This window comes from Diprion similis, chromosome 2 (genome assembly GCF_021155765.1).
Source record: "Diprion similis isolate iyDipSimi1 chromosome 2, iyDipSimi1.1, whole genome shotgun sequence".
NCBI classification, from domain to species: Eukaryota; Metazoa; Arthropoda; class Insecta; order Hymenoptera; family Diprionidae; genus Diprion; species Diprion similis.
Window position 1 is genome coordinate 19,467,414 of NC_060106.1, and position 17,948 is coordinate 19,485,361.

General features: G+C 36.8%; 3 protein-coding genes across 8 annotated transcripts; 1 reads left to right on the plus strand and 2 right to left on the minus strand.

Moving 5' to 3' along the window:
- Positions 1-1,439: 1,439 nt before the first annotated feature.
- LOC124416562 (GMP synthase [glutamine-hydrolyzing]) lies at positions 1,440-6,951 on the plus strand. Of its 5 annotated transcripts, none has more exons than XM_046897752.1 (9): positions 1,440-1,596; positions 3,573-3,841; positions 3,983-4,195; positions 4,279-4,576; positions 4,666-5,131; positions 5,247-5,488; positions 5,590-5,760; positions 6,031-6,462; positions 6,737-6,951. In XM_046897752.1, the coding sequence occupies exons 2-9, from the start codon at positions 3,621-3,623 to the stop codon at positions 6,836-6,838; spliced, it is 2,145 nt and encodes a 714-aa protein (XP_046753708.1). In that variant the 5' UTR covers positions 1,440-1,596; positions 3,573-3,620; the 3' UTR covers positions 6,839-6,951. The 5 variants fall into 5 exon arrangements, with proteins under 5 accessions (XP_046753708.1, XP_046753709.1, XP_046753706.1 ...); XM_046897753.1 differs by lacking the exon at positions 1,440-1,596 and adding an exon at positions 2,608-2,692; XM_046897750.1 differs by lacking the exon at positions 1,440-1,596 and adding an exon at positions 2,743-2,892.
- Positions 6,952-7,059: 108 nt separating this feature from the next.
- On the minus strand, positions 7,060-13,029 carry LOC124416561 (DNA repair protein REV1). 2 transcript variants are annotated; one of them, XM_046897747.1, is made up of 6 exons: positions 12,546-13,029; positions 10,958-12,461; positions 10,438-10,879; positions 8,924-10,355; positions 7,637-7,779; positions 7,060-7,445 (listed from the first exon to the last, which is right to left on the minus strand). In XM_046897747.1, the coding sequence occupies exons 1-6, from the start codon at positions 12,627-12,629 to the stop codon at positions 7,289-7,291; spliced, it is 3,762 nt and encodes a 1,253-aa protein (XP_046753703.1). In that variant the 5' UTR covers positions 12,630-13,029; the 3' UTR covers positions 7,060-7,288. The 2 variants fall into 2 exon arrangements, with proteins under 2 accessions (XP_046753703.1, XP_046753704.1); XM_046897748.1 differs by lacking the exon at positions 12,546-13,029 and having other exon boundaries at positions 10,958-11,859; positions 11,988-12,108.
- A 358-nt stretch (positions 13,030-13,387) lies between these two features.
- On the minus strand, positions 13,388-17,030 carry LOC124416565 (mitochondrial 2-oxoglutarate/malate carrier protein-like). Its single transcript, XM_046897755.1, has 6 exons — positions 16,686-17,030; positions 15,953-16,168; positions 15,443-15,573; positions 15,044-15,214; positions 14,583-14,682; positions 13,388-14,465 (listed from the first exon to the last, which is right to left on the minus strand). The coding sequence occupies exons 1-6, from the start codon at positions 16,742-16,744 to the stop codon at positions 14,264-14,266; spliced, it is 879 nt and encodes a 292-aa protein (XP_046753711.1). The 5' UTR covers positions 16,745-17,030; the 3' UTR covers positions 13,388-14,263.
- Between the last annotated feature and the right edge of the window lie 918 nt (positions 17,031-17,948).

Consider the following 17,948-nt stretch of genomic DNA (forward strand, 5'->3'; position numbering starts at 1 on the left):
GTAAAGATATATACATAAATTCTTAAACGTTGCCAGCATTGCGATTAGATTCATGAACAGCCTGATGTACACGTATCCACATTTTATACTCGTGTATATATGTATACAGCGATCGGCTGCAAGCAATATTCCGCAATTCATATCTCATTTGGGCCAAATCCGGGTTGAACGGATTTAATCGTTCACCTTTCTACGGACACTTTGCGAAAGAATTGTGTTTAATATTGTACAGATCGGTTACTTGTGTAAGTTTTGGAAATCTCCAAAGGTCGATCTTGTAGCTCCAACTGCAATACGTGCAACCATACACACGTTTTATACATTATACATCATACATCTGAAGAGCATTCACCTTGCACGGCTGAATCTACGTAAGCACCGCGAGCTTCTTAATTGAAAAATTACCGATACAGTTTGGTGGAGTTCAAACGTAAGCCGACGACACGAGTTGTTATCTATAAATGATCTGATAACAGTGATAATCATTGACCATTATTGTCGAAACAGTGGTAAAAGACCGAGTGGCAAGTATTTTCTTTCTCTCTCGGAAAGTAAAAGTTCAAAGTCCGAATCAAAGCAGGTGACAAAATTTAGCAAAATATGAGCGATTTTTGTAATTAGCGAGATAAAGCTATAGGAAATTTGTGAACGAGAGATTGTCGTTCGAGATGCGAGGCACATAAGCCGATATTATTAAGATTTCCATGCCAAACAAACGATCCAGTTGAGCGAATGAGAAGATAAATAGGTGTAAGAGTTACGTGCAAGATTTTTTGAGGCGCGATATCAATATTTATTATACATGAGTATACATGCGCAATGTACTATTGGCTGAAGAAATACGAGCGTCAATCTTAACTTACGGTAGAAACTTAAATGCAACAAACGCGCTGTTTGCCTGTAAAAAGATCGGATTAACTACATGTAAAAATAAAACCGTCAAAAATGTGGTTTGTCCACTTTTCTCATTATCATAACTCCGCATCAAAATTCAAAGCCAGTTTGCGGCACTTGTGGTTTGCAAAATCGCCACTGTGAACGACACAAATTAGTCAAATTCCCAGCGCCATCTTACAGATAAATCTAGAACTACGATCCCGTGCTTGTACCAGGGTGCAAATGGTTAAATACAAAATTACCGACTCAAGTTCATAACTTTACAGGATAATAAACGTCAACTTTTTATATACGTGAAGTCACAACTGATAGGCGAAATCTACAATAAACAGTCTAAGTGGACCACAATTTTTTTGAAGTAAACAGTACAAATGTGTAAATATATAAAAAAATGTTATCGATTTCACCTAGAGATAAATTCGAGAATCTGAGGTAAGAATGGTTTCGGTCGATAAAAAAGGCACGCCTCGCAACGCAACGCGTGTCGGCTAACTGAATAGTTAGACAGTGGAAACTCATCGAATGACGAGATTTTTTTTTTCAGGTTACGCAGTCGCCCAACTCGGTATGCGAGTAATCATCGCACAGCGCTGAATTAATGGCCGCCTTGTTCCGAGAGTGCATATTCTGTTTTTCTCTGGTTAATTTATCGTTATACAGTGACTCGTGAGTGAAAAACCTAATACTTGAAGACATACGGTGAGTATGAATTCAACGAAGAAGAATAACTTGACCGCAAAGGCCGAGCGCCCGGAGCTCTAGACGTAGGCAATAATAAACGCTCTTCGAAACGTGGTCAAAAATTCACGGCCGGCGATTTGTTTTCGTCAATTCAATCCAGCGCGTTCCTTCTCTGTACGAAAATTCTACTAATCATCCAACGGATATTCCCCGGATTGCACCAGCCTACCCCACGGAAAACAGTCACGACGCTTGATCGGCTCACGTTTTCACCCTCCAACCTCCTGTCAATGATCGGCTGCATCTTACTCCGGAAAAAAGAAAAGAATCAAGACATGAAATTACGTGCATGTAGATTTGCGCTATTTTTTCCTCCACGCCGCTCGTTTCTTCGACTCAATTTTCTCGCTACCTCCGTTCGACGATCTTTCCTTTTTGTCACAAGATACCGTCAAGACTCTGTATTGCTCCGAAATCCGTAAACAGGGAATTGGCCACGTTTTTCCGCGAATTTTTACCACCTCACACATTTCACCTCCGACTACGTGTGTGTGCAACTTTTTAGGGTGATACCACGCTCGCCGCGGATTTTCCGAGTAATAGAAACAAAGCAGAAGAAAGCAGAAGAAAATCGAGTGGTAAAAGTAGCGAAATTTACGAGGCCTCAACTAATCGATATCTGATTCAATTCGAAATTTATCAGTGGGGCAATATTATCTATGATAAGGCTGGCTCTATTCCAGTGACATGATTGAGATAACCTATTGAGCCACAGCTGGTTATATGATAATGAATATTATTACTTTGATTAGTTTCATTCATTCCTAAATGACATAGTGAATCTCACGTTGATATATCTGCCATTCAAAATCCATTACAAATCTAGGCAAAGTCATAAAAATTTGTCGTATGATTTTTTATTAACTAATCGATGTTTGGAACAACGTCAAATGATACCAACATAATTTGTTGCTCGTGTACTAGCAGCACTGCATCTCGGTTGAAGATCCATGTTGCTTAATAATAGCAACTCTGCCGCAAGCTTTCTCGCAAGTCTATTTTGGGACTAGTTAGAGGTAGTATGACGTTTGGTCGGAGTGTCGGAGTTTGACAGGTGTTGAAGAAAAATGCAATTCATTCTCTAGATTATCCACGTATTTCATTTTGTTGAAAACACCTGCGCTTGGTTGTTTCTCGGTTTTCATCTTGCCAAGTTCATTCCATATTTACTATCCAAAACATCGCACGAATGAGAATTTTTCGACACGTATCATGCCCAGGGTTGTGAATATATTTGTCGAGGAATGTCTGTCGGTATTTATTTATTAATACACTCTTCATGTTTGTCGGTCGTTGCTTAAAACTCGTGTCAACGTTTCACTACTTGTAATTGCACTGAACGATTTAATTATCAAAATTAGTTTCGTCGTTATCATTGATATTTGCCAGATCAAAAATTTATATTATTCTTCTATTGATTTAGAAACCTGCAGGAGAATGTTTTTTTCATATTTTAGAGTAAGATAGTAAGACTGATGCACCGAGTAAAATGCAAAAAAAAGATAGTTTGTCAAGTCATTCGTCTATTTTCTGAGTGATCACTAAAGACTAGATTAGCAAGTACAATCATTGAAATCTAATCTGAAAGTCCTAGCGTTTGAAGCTGAAGATAACCGGTAGTAAAGTCAGTATCAAAGCATCACATGCTCAAGTGGGGTGTGACATCAGCTTGTCTACAATAATGCATTTCAAAAATTTGAATAAAGTAAAGTTTCTCGTGTCAAACGGATGAAATTCGTCCAACCAGAGATAACGATGCAAGGAAAAATGCACAAGTGCTATATTCTGGTATAATAAAATCGGTGAATTATGGGAAAAACTACCAATTTCATCATATTGTTAAGGATATTTCAGGATTTGCAAAATGATTTCCAACTGCTTGAGATCGTATGTACATCTATTTTTATACATGAATATTCACGCTTTGCTTATAGTGCTGCTGTGGCGATAGCAATAGCGATACCAACAGCGGCAACACCGGCATGGAAAAAAGCGCAGATGGCCTGTTGTTTCGCACAGAGAGAAACAACGGAGTCGACGACACCGTCATGAGGGTGGTGGGGTTCGACGAACGAGTTGCTATTCTAGACGCGGGTGCTCAGTATGGGAAGGTGATCGATCGCAAAGTTCGGGAACTCTGCGTTCATAGCGAAATAATGCCACTTGACACACCTGCATTCACCCTCAAGGAAAAAGGATACAAGTAAGTATCTGCTGCATTCTGTACTCTACATTTTATACTAAATTTCATTGAAATATATATATATTTTTTTCACGTATTTACTGACCACCAGCTATACATTTTTAGCGTTTGTATTTTTCATCCGCCACTTGGATTTTTCAGAGCTATTATTATCTCTGGTGGACCGAGTTCTGTTTATGCCGAAGATGCACCTCGGTACGATGCGGGCATCTTTCGAATAGGTATTCCCGTTTTGGGTATATGCTATGGTATGCAGATGATGAATAAAGAATTTGGTGGAACCGTTATTAGAAAAGAAGGACGAGAAGATGGTCAATATTCAATTGAAGTCGATAGCAAGTGCCTTTTGTTCAAGTAAGTACTGGGAGTTCTAAATCTTGCAGCATTTTCTAACACGCTAATTATAAAATATGATAATCCACTTTTCGTTATTTCAGGGGACTGGAAAAGGAACAAATGGTATTACTCACGCATGGAGATAGCATAGACCGAGTAGCAGACTGCTTCCGATCCACTGCTGTATCAGGAAACGTTGTGGCGAGTATCGCGAGTGACAACATGAACTTGTATGGCGTACAGTTTCACCCGGAGGTAGATTTAACACCAAATGGAAAAACCATGCTGCACAACTTTTTATTCGGAATTGCCGGCCTCACAGGGAATTATACTCTTCAAGGTCGCGAAGCGGAGTGCATTCAGTACATCAGGGATACTGTTGGCAACAACAAAGTCTTAGTAAGCATACAATAATGCGATTTCATATGTAATCGAAGAAAGTGATTTGCATAGTTTGTACTCAAATGAAATAATCTTACTCTCTGCAGTTGCTTGTGAGCGGCGGTGTTGATTCGACGGTATGTGCGGCGCTACTTCACAAGGCTTTGCGCAAGGAGCAGGTGATCGCTGTGCACATAGATAACGGGTTTATGCGAAAGGGTGAAACACCATTCGTAGAGCAAAGTTTAGCTCAGTTGGGACTTAAGTTAAGAGTAATAAATGCCGCGCATCAGTTTTTCGAGGGTACAACGACGGTACCAATGGATAATGTCAATCTAACCAACAGCAGTGCTTCCAATAACAAAGTCTGCTTAGGAGGACCAAGAACCAGACTAACCAAGATGCTGTGCGCCACTGCGCAACCTGAGGAGAAGCGTAAAATAATTGGTGACGTTTTTGTACGAGTTGCTAATGAAGCAATGATGGAAATGGGGCTAAAACCCGAAGAGGTTTTTCTAGGTCAAGGCACTCTCAGGCCCGACCTTATAGAAAGCGCCAGTAGTCTAGTAAGCGGTGAGTTGAAAAAAATTGCCTGAAAATTCATCAAGTTAACAGTATTTATCACCTACTGCTTAGTTCATTTTTATATGTCATTGGTAAATACATGATTTTCAAAAATCATTTACAGGTAAAGCAGACACAATAAAAACCCATCACAACGATAGTGAATTAGTAAGAGCCTTGAGGACGCAAGGGCGCGTAGTTGAACCCTTAAAGGACTTTCACAAAGACGAAGTTAGGCAGTTAGGATGTGATTTAGGATTACCGTCACCACTCGTTACACGGCATCCCTTTCCAGGACCAGGATTAGCAATACGAATTCTTTGCACTGACGAACCCTTCATGGATAAAGATTTTTCAGAAACGCAGGTATCAAGGCTTGTTTGTGTAACAAAACAATCATATCTCATTACCTTTCTACTTTGATAGAATTGTGGTAATCTGATAAAATTTTGTACAACGTTACCCAGGTAATAGTGAAGATAATGGCAGAATACGAACAAATGTTACAAAAAAAACACGCACTACTTAATCGTGTTGAAGGAGCGACTGGTGAAGCTGAGCGCCAACACTTGAGACGTGTTTCAAGCCGGCATCATATTGCTGCAACTCTCCTGCCTGTTCGTAGCGTTGGTGTTCAGGTATGTTACATAAGTGATTGGTTATATTACTTCAGATGACCTAGTAAAATGTTGAAAAACTTTGAAATCATGATTCACTCGTGCAATAGCAATTTAATTTCTGCCCGTTATGTAGTCCATAACTTATTCGACACTTCACAAACACCTGGAACTTTTTTTTTTTCAGAAGAACAGTAGAAGATACATTTTTCGAACTTAGGTACAATTTAGAAACTCTGAAACATGTTCATTACTAATATCTATTGTATTTTACATATTAAAAATGTTTAGGGAGACCGACGGAGTTATAGCTACGTAGTTGGATTATCAGTGAAAGAGACTGCCGGAGAAGGAGTAAACTGGGAGGACATGTTATTTTTGGCAAGACTTATACCGCGTGTTTGCCATAATGTGAATCGTGTTTGCTACATATTTGGTGAGTTGGTTCATCACCCGGTGACAGACATTACCCCAACGTACCTGACGGCCAATGTCGTCGCTACTCTACGACAGGCCGACCATCTAGCCAATCAAATTTTGGCTTCTAACGGATGTTTACAAAACATCAGCCAAATGCCAGTCGTTCTCATCCCGGTACATTTCGATCGCGATCTGGCACTTCGAGCACCTTCGTGTCAGCGCTCCATAGTCCTAAGGCCATTCTGCTCCAACGATTTTATGACCGGCCGGCCAGCAATTCCTGGCAACGAGTTACCCATGCATGTAAGTTCATTAGTTTGAAATATTCATTCATTGAATTGGTATTTTGTAAAGCTATATTCCGATCATCTCGAAATTAAGAAACAGAGGATAGCAATTTTAACATAAAAATTATACAGATCGGTCCAAATATATCAAACCTAAAGTCGTTTGGACTTGTTCTAAACCACAGACACAATTTTGGAACTCAATCTTGGAATTGGTTTTTTCTTCAAAATCAAGTTTTCTTTTATACAAAATGAAACAGCCGATTAAATTTAACGTTTTCTTTTTCTAGGTGGTGAATAAAATGGTAACAGAAATATTAAACGTGCCTGGTATTTCACGAGTTCTCTATGATCTGACGTCTAAACCGCCAGCTACAACCGAGTGGGAGTAGCAACGTTGTTTCGATTTGAACTTCTACCCCTTTCTATTTTTTCACCACCCTTGCGCGTAACAACAAGAAAAGCAACAAAGAAAGAAAAAAGAAAAAAAATACTAAGAAACAAATGAAAAAATCCTATATTTAAAAAAAAATATATATATTACAAAAACATATATACGAAGTTAACAACTTCCTGCCAATACATAGCAAGCAATTCCCATTTTTCTTTTTTCGTCTTCTAAATTGATATACATGTATAAAAAAATCTACCATTCATTACAATAACTCATGGCTGATAGAATAACATTATCGCGTTACCTTCAAATTCGTACACTATTCTTCAAAAGTATGCCAGGTAAGTGTTTCTTATGTACATGTATATATCAAATCTGACTTTCTTTATTAAGATATATAAGCTACTTTGATTGATCTAATGATAATTCACCTATGTTTGATATCATGTTATGTGTCTTCACTATTACTGCAAGTAACATGTTCACAATCGATTGATGGTACCATTAAACTGCTGTCATACGTAGCCAACATGTGATGCTGGACATGTTCGACAGTTTTTCTGTACGCTCGGTGCCAAACACAAAGTTTGCTTTTGCTGATGAATCTGCGTAAACAAAGAGAAGTTGAATCGTTTTGAATAATATCAGGGTTTGATAGTTTTATCGGCAGCAAATTCTTATAGGATCTTCTAAACGTATCGAAATATTTGTAATTTAGTTTGAGTATATCGGAATTATGTTCGAAATTTTGTCTTTTTTTCAATCAATAGCTTTTTATTCAATTATTTTTATTTACCTGTGCATGGTCTTCAATAAAACATGCAAATCTTCAATACGTTTTTCCTTCGGTAAACTGCTGAGAAACGTGGTAAACGCTAAAAAATCCACTTCGTTTACGGAATCTGATTTAGATATCCAATTTTGAATCTGGATCTTGACCTGAAAGATTATCTTGAATTAGTAATCATCAATATAAAGTGGAAGGTATAATTAATTGATAATAAGTCGAATTCGTATTCCATGTTTCACATCATCAAATATTCAAATCATCTGATATATTGATGAAATGTAAAAAAGTCATCAATAAATTTTGATCTTTGGATTACAGTCGATTAGATGATGTTTTCACACATCTATTTATTCCAGTTGTGGAGATACTGATTGAAATTTTAACTTCATGAGCTAAGATGCTGAAAATAAGGTTCCAGCAATGTGTGAATTGAGTATTTTATGGATCTAATATATTTTTATCGTGTTTGTAAATTTATTTAACGGTTGCTTTACGTTTCCAAGCTGTATCTATGACCGTAATACGGTAATATATAAAGTTTCGTGATAAATTTCTTGGTTTTAATATTAGTGTGTGAATCGTCAAATTAAGTTCTCTTTCTAGCTCCCTAGTTAATTTATATCAATAAAACTGAGTAAGAAATATTCTCACTCAATACAGTTTCTCCCTTGCAGACTTCTTACAGAAAAAGCCAGCTGTGTATTGACAGTCGCTTTGATTTTCGTCGACAACTGTGTTAATAATAAAATAGATAATTGTATGCATGGATGCCTTGATATTTGTATTGCTATTATTACAAAATTATATATTCAACATAGATATTGAACGAGATTTCGAGATGAAAAAAAAAATACTTGAATATACTACAAATATCTGATAATCCAGTGTAAATATGTAGAAATTGAAGAAAAAAAACTAATATTTATTATACTGCAACGTAATCCCATTGAATATTGATATAGTCAGGCCGATATTAGAGAAAACCATTTTAACTTATTAATTATTATCTATCACATCACAATTATTGTACCAATATTATTATTTTTCTGTCATAATGCATTAAACATATTAAAAATAGTTGATTATTACTCTTTGTCTAGCCAAGTGTACATTCTTGTTGTTTACCTCTAAATATCTATCTCCTAAAAGGTTTAAAAAATTTAGTTTGACAAGATCCTAATGAAAATTTTGAAATCCCTTGAAACAATGTTATTCACGTTTGAAAAATATTTCCAATAGATAAAATTCAGACGCAAGTCAAATTATTCCTATTCTTAAATTATTCATAGGTACCTCTTTTAATGAAAGATCTATTAATTCCTTGACTAGAAGTTTCAGTAATGCTTTCTGATCTTCAGGATCTCCAGATTTTGCTGCCATGCTCAATGACATAATATTATGAGTCGCATTTTCCTTAATCTTACTCTCATTGTCTGACGTATCAAGTTTTAGCGGCTCTGCTGCAGGGCTGTGATTGTTATCTAAAACTTGTTGTTTTGGCTCGGAAGACTTTTTTAAACTGTTAGTATTACTTACTAAGATGTTTTTTTTATTTTTACTAATCTTACTGCTCTTTCCATTGTCACTAACTTTAGATTTCATTGACCGTGTAGCTTTCTGATTCACTGTTGATTTGCTTGTTGCCGTTACATTCTGTTTAGGAATCAAAACATTCTTGTTATTCATTTGTGCAGAAATCGAATTTTTCTCCAGCTTCTTAGAAGCACAGTAATCTTTAACGTCATTCTGTATATCTTTTGGCAATTCTGCCAGAACATCTGGATCAACCTGTGAAATCGATAAATTGGCCTCATCGATTGGTGATTTATCACGAACTTCGTTATTGATTGCGTTTGCACTGGATCCTGGAATTGTAAGTTGTTTAGATTCGTTTGCCTTGGCCCGATATTCGTTCAATATTTCATTTCTAATGTCATCTGGAAGCTCAAGGAGGACAGCAAGATCAACTTCTTGAATTGGAGGCATCTCAGATTTTTTCGGTTTCTCGATATTTGGTTTCGACTGCTTAAAATAGGAATCCTGCTTTTTCTGAATTAGAGGAGTGTTTTCCCGATTTTTTTGAATCGGAGGTGGATTTTCTCGATTTTTCTGGGTGGAAGGTAAAATCTCCTGCTTATTCTTTACCCTCGCAACTTGAGACTTGGCAGCATCCATTATCTCCTTTCTAATTTCTTCAGGCAGTTCTGCCAGCACAGACTCGTCGATCTCCTGCATCAGCAGATTATTTTCAATATTATTGGGTTTACTTTCAGGTTTACTAGAACTTGACTGTTGATCAGTAAACTGATCATCATTTTCAGAAGTTGTATATCGCAGACTATTATTTTCTTTACTGATCGCTGATCCTCCACTTTCAACTGAGCCGGAAGTTGGAACTACCTTTTTTTCACTAGAAATCGATGGAGTACTCTGTATAGAACCAACTAAGCTTGTTGAATTCACTGTACTTACAGAAACTGGAGGGCATTGCTTAGAATTAAGGAGAAAGCCGTGCAATCTCCCAAATTTAGATTCTTTTGGTACATTTTGGATACTCAAAATCTCTGGTTTGTTTTTGGAACTAGGTTGTTGCGCTTTATTAATGAATGCCATTAAATTAGATTTTCCACTACTTTTGGTGGATTCTAATCGAGAAATTTGTATTCCCACTCCCCGAACATCCTCTGGTATTTGTTGAAGTTGATTCCATAGGCTGAGAACTTCTCTACAATAAGAAATGTAAAGTTTAATTAGATTCGGGAGGTTTATTAGCAAGCTTTGAATGAAAGAAATTATTGTTCACTCACTTAGCAATGATGGACAAGTCGTTGACAGGTGCAATGAGATTTTTGGACCTGGTTATATGGTCACAGAATCCATGGCCCATATATTTTGCCGTTTCAATAGGCGCATTCTTCGATCTAATCATTAGCTTCAAAGTGACACATCTACCTTTTACATTGGCTTTCATAAGCCTATTGCAAACTTCTTCGGATAATTGTTTCAAAAATTTATCAGCATCGGTCGCACTTTCAAATCTTATTCCGTAATTGACTTCAGCGGAAACTGACTTTCTGACATGCTCCAAATTCAATTTTGTATTATCTATACCGCGGCTCATATTGTAAACCATTTCTCCAGTTTTTTTACCCAGCTCTTTCTGTAACTCCCGTATGGCTACGCTCTGCAACTCAGCACATGTGAAAACTCCCATTCCATTCAATTTGTGGGTCATTGTGGCACCAACACCTGATTGACAGAAAAATAGAATCATGTTTTTATGGTTTTGAAAAAGACGAGTTCACGCTGCGTTGCTTTAATACATACCTGGCAAATCTCTGATATTAATGGTACTCATGTATCGTCGAACATCTTTATGCTCTAGGTAAAATTGTCCATCGGGTTTAGCTTTCTTTGTTGCTAGTCTAGCCTGTAATTTATTTCCACCAAATCCAGTAGAAACAGGGCATCCAGTTTTTTCGGTAATCTGTTTTCTTATAATCTGAGCAAACTCCATTGGTCGCAGGCCGGACTCAGATATGATTTTTGTGCAATCGGCATACATTTCATCACAACTCACCGCCTCGATGTCCAAAGTGTAAGTTGCCACTATGTCGTACAAAGCGTAAGAGACTTCTTTGTAGCCTTCGAAGTCATAGGGAATAGTTTTAAGATCAGGACAAAGTTTCAACGCTTGACCTAAGAACATCCCATTCTTGAGACCAGCTTTCCTTGCTTCGTAAGAACATGACGCGATTTCAGATAGCGAAGCATTTTCATAGTGTTTATCGGTCACAGTGCTCGGCTGCTGATCCTTCTCTTCTACCTTCTGTCCCTTGTTCAATTTCTCCTTAAACCTCTCCTTATACATTTTCATTTCTATCTCACGCGCACTTGCGTTCTGAGGAGCTTTGTTGCCCTTTGCATGCGTCACAGCCACGGGAAGACCCTTCAATTCAGGCCTATTTCTCAGCCCGACGGAAACAAAGAAGCAGTCCATATCGATGTGCATTATGACTGGCTCCTGTTTTGCAGTTTTCTCATCTAAGGATGAATCGATCAAATCTTCTTCGGAGTCTGAATTCATTGGATCCAAAGTCTCTGGCATCCGTTTAGGTCTCTTCAATTTCTTGAGACTCTCAAGTCCTGGGAATGACTTGTCACTCTTATCTCTGAGCTCGTTAATATAATCCTTAAAGACTGCTCCCATTGTAGAAATATGATGCAGCCTTGAATTATTGTAAAACTCTGATAAGAACTCTGGGTTTTTAGTGGAGTTGACTGACCGACTTCCACCCTCCTTTGCAGGAGAATCTTGTTTAGAAACCGTATTTGGTTTAGAACTCTCTGGATCTACCACCTTACTCTTCATTCTATTATCATCTAGAATGACTTGATCTTTGCTGGTTTCCAATTCTGGTGACAATTTGGCGGTTGTCGCTGCAAAGGCCAACTTGGGCTGGGTTTTAGTGTGATTAGAGTACAGGAGATAATCCTGGTAGTTGAGAAGCTTGCCAGTCTTAATGCTGTCTGTAATCCATTCAGGTTTGCAAATCGGCAATGGGTTTTGGCTCTTTTTATACATCATGATCTTTGAATATGGCAAATTTGATGCTATTATATGCGTTGTCATCCGTGGACGCATGTAATGGTGATAGACACCGTTGTGCTCCATCATAAGAAGCCGCAGTTCATCAGCCGACGGCTTTGTATAACCATTAACGAATATGCAAATTCCCTGGAAAAGCGTTGAGTTATTTTTGAACTCGACCGCTGCTCTTTCCTGAAACTGTTCTTCTAGCTTCGCCTTTTTAGCCGCCATGTATCCACCCTGAAAAATGTTTGCAAATGATAAGTAAACTGAAATGTAAAGGTGTTTTTATTGAACAACGAAAGAAATTGATATTTTGCTCACCCATTCCTCGAAGCCCGTGGGAGCCCAGGCTTCCCTGTTTTTTCGCTTCGACGTCATATTTTCGTTCCTGGTACGATCTAACATGACGTAGCATAACCATAAGCCTGACGATAGATTCTAGTCTTTAACGAATATTTACACGGTTTGATCAATTTTCCATTCATGCTGTGTAGTTTTATTTACAGCTACGATATATAGTAATTTTAAAGCGATAATTACACTAGCGGAACTAGTTTTATCGTTTGTGGACGTAACTCGTTGAAACTAAACTATTTACATAACCTCTTTACATTTACAAAGTTTGAGAAACTGATTATAATACGTCAGGAGGCACAATCCTCTGACGTATTTACACGTTTAGGTGATAATTCGAGTGAATTAGCGCTGAATTCCATCACGCGATAGATTTAATAACATTAACATGACGTACGCACACTTCATTTCTTCACAGCACGATGCGAACATCTGACGAACTCTGACGTTTCACTGCTCATGTCTCACTCTATTCGAACCCACGTTCATACCTCTTCCCCTCCCCCCCGGCAACTGGTGGTGGAATGAATGAGCTATAAGTGGCTTACAATTAGTCACACGGACGTAGGAATGTGGAACGCAATGTTTTTGCGGTATTTAATACATGTACCACCGTCTTCACTGGTATTTCCACATAGAGATGTAGAGCAGATCAAAGAGGATGAGGGAGCAGATACTTAAAAAAATCCTCAGCGATATAACTTTGAGAGTTTAAATTCACCTGTCATACATTTTAAAAACTTTCTTTCCAATCCGTTTTTTTTTTTTTAGCGGTTACGCGCCAAATATTCGTATTAACAAGATTTTTCAATGAAATATTTATTACATCTTTAACATTCTCCAACATACCTATATGAACATTATGTGTATGTAATGTACGCATATAATATATCTGTATATGTACAACAAATGGAAGCCACACGTCTCCCGACTTTCTTTACAATATTGAAATATTTAACATTACATAATATCACGATGCACTAAAAAAATAATCATGTACAAAAATTATATCATCTCGTTTTACGATTATAACTTTTGACTGGATAACATTATCATGGGCATTTATGTATATATGTAGGCGTTCCTGACACCTAGGCAATGGCTTATGGTTACAGAATGTATTTGCTTGAAATGTATACGTTATTATAGGATAACAAACATTGTATCAGTGTACAGTATACGAATTCAATGTGGGTTCACGGAATATAATTGCAATGGGCTTTGAAAATAGTGGATATAAAACGAGATTGCAACATTTTTCTCCCATAATTCGAGTCTATGTTGCCAATTTATAAATATATTTGACACTAATTGTGACAGCATTGTGTAACTGTATATTAAAAAATAAAATATTTTTGTGCATAGGGAGTACAATCTGTATATATACAAAGAATGCAGGCGATTAATTATATTGCAAGAATTTATAATGGAAATCGAAAATCGAGATTGTTCTGTTTCCGTTTTGGTTGTACATCGAACGATCACTTCAAAAAAGGTAATTACAAATGTCATATAGATGTAATGACATGAAATAATCAGCAAAGAATGAGACATGATATTTAAAAACATATAAGTTTCCAAGTTCTACTCGTTGAGTGTGATCGATAATAACAGGTGAAGAGGAATCGAAATTTCTAATTTCTGAGTATGTAAGATGCACGTGTACTCAGCTATTAAACACTAAATTACGATAATCTAGACTTGTAGGCAGCAGTCATTTGTTCTAAGAAAATAAATGTTAGAACCGTGTGTGGTCCTAGACGAGCGTAGTACGGAAAGAAGCCTTTCCAAAGTGCCAAAGGGCCTTCATTTCGTATAACTTTACCAAGGACATCTAGCGCACCTTTGAATTCCGGCTTGCCATCCACTATCTTCATGTTTTGAATTCTTAAACATAGAAAATATTGAATAGGTTTTGTAAACAACACAAATTCATATTCATCAATATTTCAAAGTAAGTAAACTATTGTTACAAGTTCTACAAAGATTAGATAGATTTTTTACCTTGTTTTTGCTATATCGACAGGCATTGACGCGGCTGTTGTAACGAGTCCAGAAATCATTGAACTAGCAAAATGAAGCGTAATATTTTCTTGGAAGTAGCCTGCAAAGAGTAGTAGAATAATCAATCTATATTCAATTTATAATGGGAAAAAAATAAAAATATTTGAAAAGCATAAAGAAATTTGAGAAGTATTATATAATGAAAAAATCGGACCAACTAAAAATAACGCTTCAGATAGTTAACAAGTAGAAGACAAAACTAAAATTAGATTACCTGAACGTTGCATTCAGCAGACACAATATACTTAAGGTCAAATACTAGTTGAGATAAGTTAATTGATTATGTAAACTTAAGTTCCACACCTTTGTCAATACAAACATAAATATTGAACCAAACTGCTAAATATCAACACAAAGTGTAAAGATGTATATTTATTTGCAATGATAGCAAGATCTTTTACCAGTGTCTAGTAAAGCCTGTTTGGCTTGTGAATATGATGCCAGTTGAGCTGCATTTACAACCATAGCTCTCCCCATTGTTGGAATAGCTCCACGCCATAAAGTGAGAATACCTTCGTCTCTGGTTATCCGAAACAGAGCATGGAAGACGTTTTTGTAGTTACGTCTCTCAGCTAATGAAAATTTAAAATAGTAAAATAATTATAAATATTACCTCAAAAAAGTACCTCAGAAATATATTTAGATTACTCTTTTCAACACATATTCCAGTATTACAATCTGAGTGAGGTGCAGTATGAACAATTCTAAATCTGTTTCAGGTGATATGATATCAGCAAAGTGATCTTGAACTTGAAACAGCATTTTGAATCATAGCCTGGGAATCGTTGGTAAAGAATTACCTAATGGTAACCTTCCGTCGGCGGTCATCCTGATTAAAGCTACTTCTGCAGGTGTTCCAACAAAGGCACCTACGCATCCAGCAGTCATACCCAATGCAGCTTTTGTAACAAAATTTGGTTGGCCATCTTTTCTACAATAGAAAAATATTTTTGCTGAGTTAAAAGTCAAACTTTGTGTCAATGAAAATAATAATATTCTCACATGATTCGCTTTGATACAATTATATTTCAATTTGAATACTGAAAAACAGAAAGCTAAGGCATGAACTACTATACTAAAAATAGTTTGCGAAGTAAAATGTTGAAAGAAAAGTAATTGAAATATAGAAAAAACAAGTAGAGCCTAGAACAGCTAATTATCGTTAAAAAATTCATTGCAAGTTCTGAGAAAGTGTTTTGTCATTGAGCATAGGCAACTATTCTTCTATATCTTTTACTCTCATGATCAATCGGGCTAGATATCTTTTATCATGTAACGTTAATCTGTCAAGCTTTAATCTCCACACTTACGAAGCTAATTCAAACAGCCATGTGTATATACCAAGCCTCGTAGTGGTATAAGTGGCCTGTCTCATTAAGCCAGCAGACAAGCCTGCATAGAACGAGAAAAAGCCTTCGTTCTTTATAATTCCAGTCACAATTGACATCGTGGAAACCTTTGTGCCGCTTAGCTGCATACGATTTTTAATCAGGTCTAGTGGCTGCACAAAACACGTGGCACCCATTCTGAAATATGAAAATATTACTTAATTTTGTTGATGAGCACTCAATTATTGTATGAAAATTCAATTACATAATTTAAAAAATAAAAATAAATAGTATTTGAATAACAGATAAAAAGAATAACGTTTTTAATTTTCATAAATATTACGTAAAAACTGAACACATAAATATATGATTTTTGTTCTGTCCTTGAAAAAAAAAAAAAAAAAAAAGAGTACTGGTTTAACAGTAGTTTTTTAACATATTTTCTTTAGTTCTATCCTGTCAATTTGAGATTAAAAAGTTCTTGCCACAGTATTATCAACATAATTGCGTTGATTGAAGCAAAAAATGTTTGTTAGAACATTGTGTAACATAGAACAGCCGTATCTGTAGCATTTTGAATACATATTACGTATGAAAAGTTACGAAATCGTCCGAGCACGATTTGATGTTTGTTACACGTCACGATAAAACGAAAGAAGAAGATAAGCTAGGAAGTAAACGGAAGAAGCAAAAAAAAAAATGAATAAAATCTAACCCAGAAACACCACCGATTAGGAACTTTATTCCATTCGGTATGGTCTTCTGATCGCCCATATTGATGTGTGCGGTGAAGTATCTTGGTTTAAAAAAGCGAAAATACGCTCGATGGGCACTGTGTATGTCAATTTGACGTCGGTGGGCAAGACGGAGACAGTCCAAAGGGCCGAGACTCTCACAATCAGGTGCACGGAATTTCTTGTGGGGAAATATATTCGACGTGTGAATGTGTGGGTATATGGCAGGGCTGTGAAAACGTAGTCTTGACTTTCGAACACACTTAGAAGTTGGAACTACCGGCTGGCTGGCTACAAAGCCCGCCCACAACTACTTGCTCGGTAACCAACAGCACGCGGCTTGCCCACTGAAGTTACGCACACATGCTCCGGCCGATGTAGAAATATGGAATTCCGACCGCAGAGTGGCGCCAGCTTGTCAATACTTTGAGAACTAAAAAAAAAAAAAAACAACTACAGTCGACTCTCGTTAATTCAAACCTGCGATAATTCGAACCTCTCTATAATTCAAAGTTATCACGAGTTCCCTAGAAAATCTCTTGATATTTCGAACCAAATAAATACATTTTTATGCACTCGGTAATTCGAACGAAAAAAATCATTGTTAGGTAACAAAACTACGCGTTAATACGAACTCATCGGCGTCAAACACTTGATAATTCGAAGTTGCAGAGAGAAAGAGACAGAAGGATTGTTTTTGTTATGATTAGTTCGACACACAGTTTCGCACGAATTGTTGTTCTTGAAAAACGTTATTGAGCAGTCTGAGCAGCAGCAATGTGCTTTGAAACAAACAAATATAACGAAGTTCTTTCCAAATATTAATTAATTCCCATTATGAATATGTACACGTATCTGCTAAACTTTTGTCATTGTTTAAGAATAGCAGTTAATAAATAATAATTGATCAACACTCAATAATTAGAAGTTTTATTTATTTTCTCTCAAAAATTTCGAACGATTTGATATTTCGAACACTCGATAATTCGTAATATTTTAAGAGTCCCTCGAGTTTCGAATTAACGAGAGTCGACTGTACCAATTTGAAACGTTCTATTTGCAACGGCGCTCATGACTACATGCTTAAACGGCTTGAACTTAATCGACATGAACCTTAGAGCATGCGGTACATGGAGGGAGCCTTTTGGGCGTACAGGGGGAAGACAGAGAGGGAAATAGCAACATGCATCTAAATTTAGTCGATGATAAGCACCTGATTAAAATTTTGCATCATATTTTGAAAA

Coding starts and splice junctions, on each gene's coding strand:
- LOC124416562 (XM_046897749.1), top strand. CDS start 3,367: ATGAAATTCGTCCAACCAGAGATAACGATGCAAGGAAAAATGCACAAG. Junction 5,132..5,246: donor CGCCAGTAGTCTAGTAAGCG/GTGAGTTGAAAA, acceptor AATCATTTACAG/GTAAAGCAGACACAATAAAA. Junction 5,489..5,589: donor AAGATTTTTCAGAAACGCAG/GTATCAAGGCTT, acceptor AACGTTACCCAG/GTAATAGTGAAGATAATGGC.
- LOC124416561 (XM_046897747.1), bottom strand. CDS start 12,629: ATGTTAGATCGTACCAGGAACGAAAATATGACGTCGAAGCGAAAAAAC. Junction 10,356..10,437: donor GACTTGTCCATCATTGCTAA/GTGAGTGAACAA, acceptor TTCTTATTGTAG/AGAAGTTCTCAGCCTATGGA. Junction 7,780..8,923: donor TAGATCTTTCATTAAAAGAG/GTACCTATGAAT, acceptor ATAATCTTTCAG/GTCAAGATCCAGATTCAAAA.
- LOC124416565 (XM_046897755.1), bottom strand. CDS start 16,744: ATGGGCGATCAGAAGACCATACCGAATGGAATAAAGTTCCTAATCGGT. Junction 16,169..16,685: donor CTAATCGGTGGTGTTTCTGG/GTTAGATTTTAT, acceptor TTCATATTTCAG/AATGGGTGCCACGTGTTTTG. Junction 14,683..15,043: donor ACAGGCTTTACTAGACACTG/GTAAAAGATCTT, acceptor TACTCTTTGCAG/GCTACTTCCAAGAAAATATT.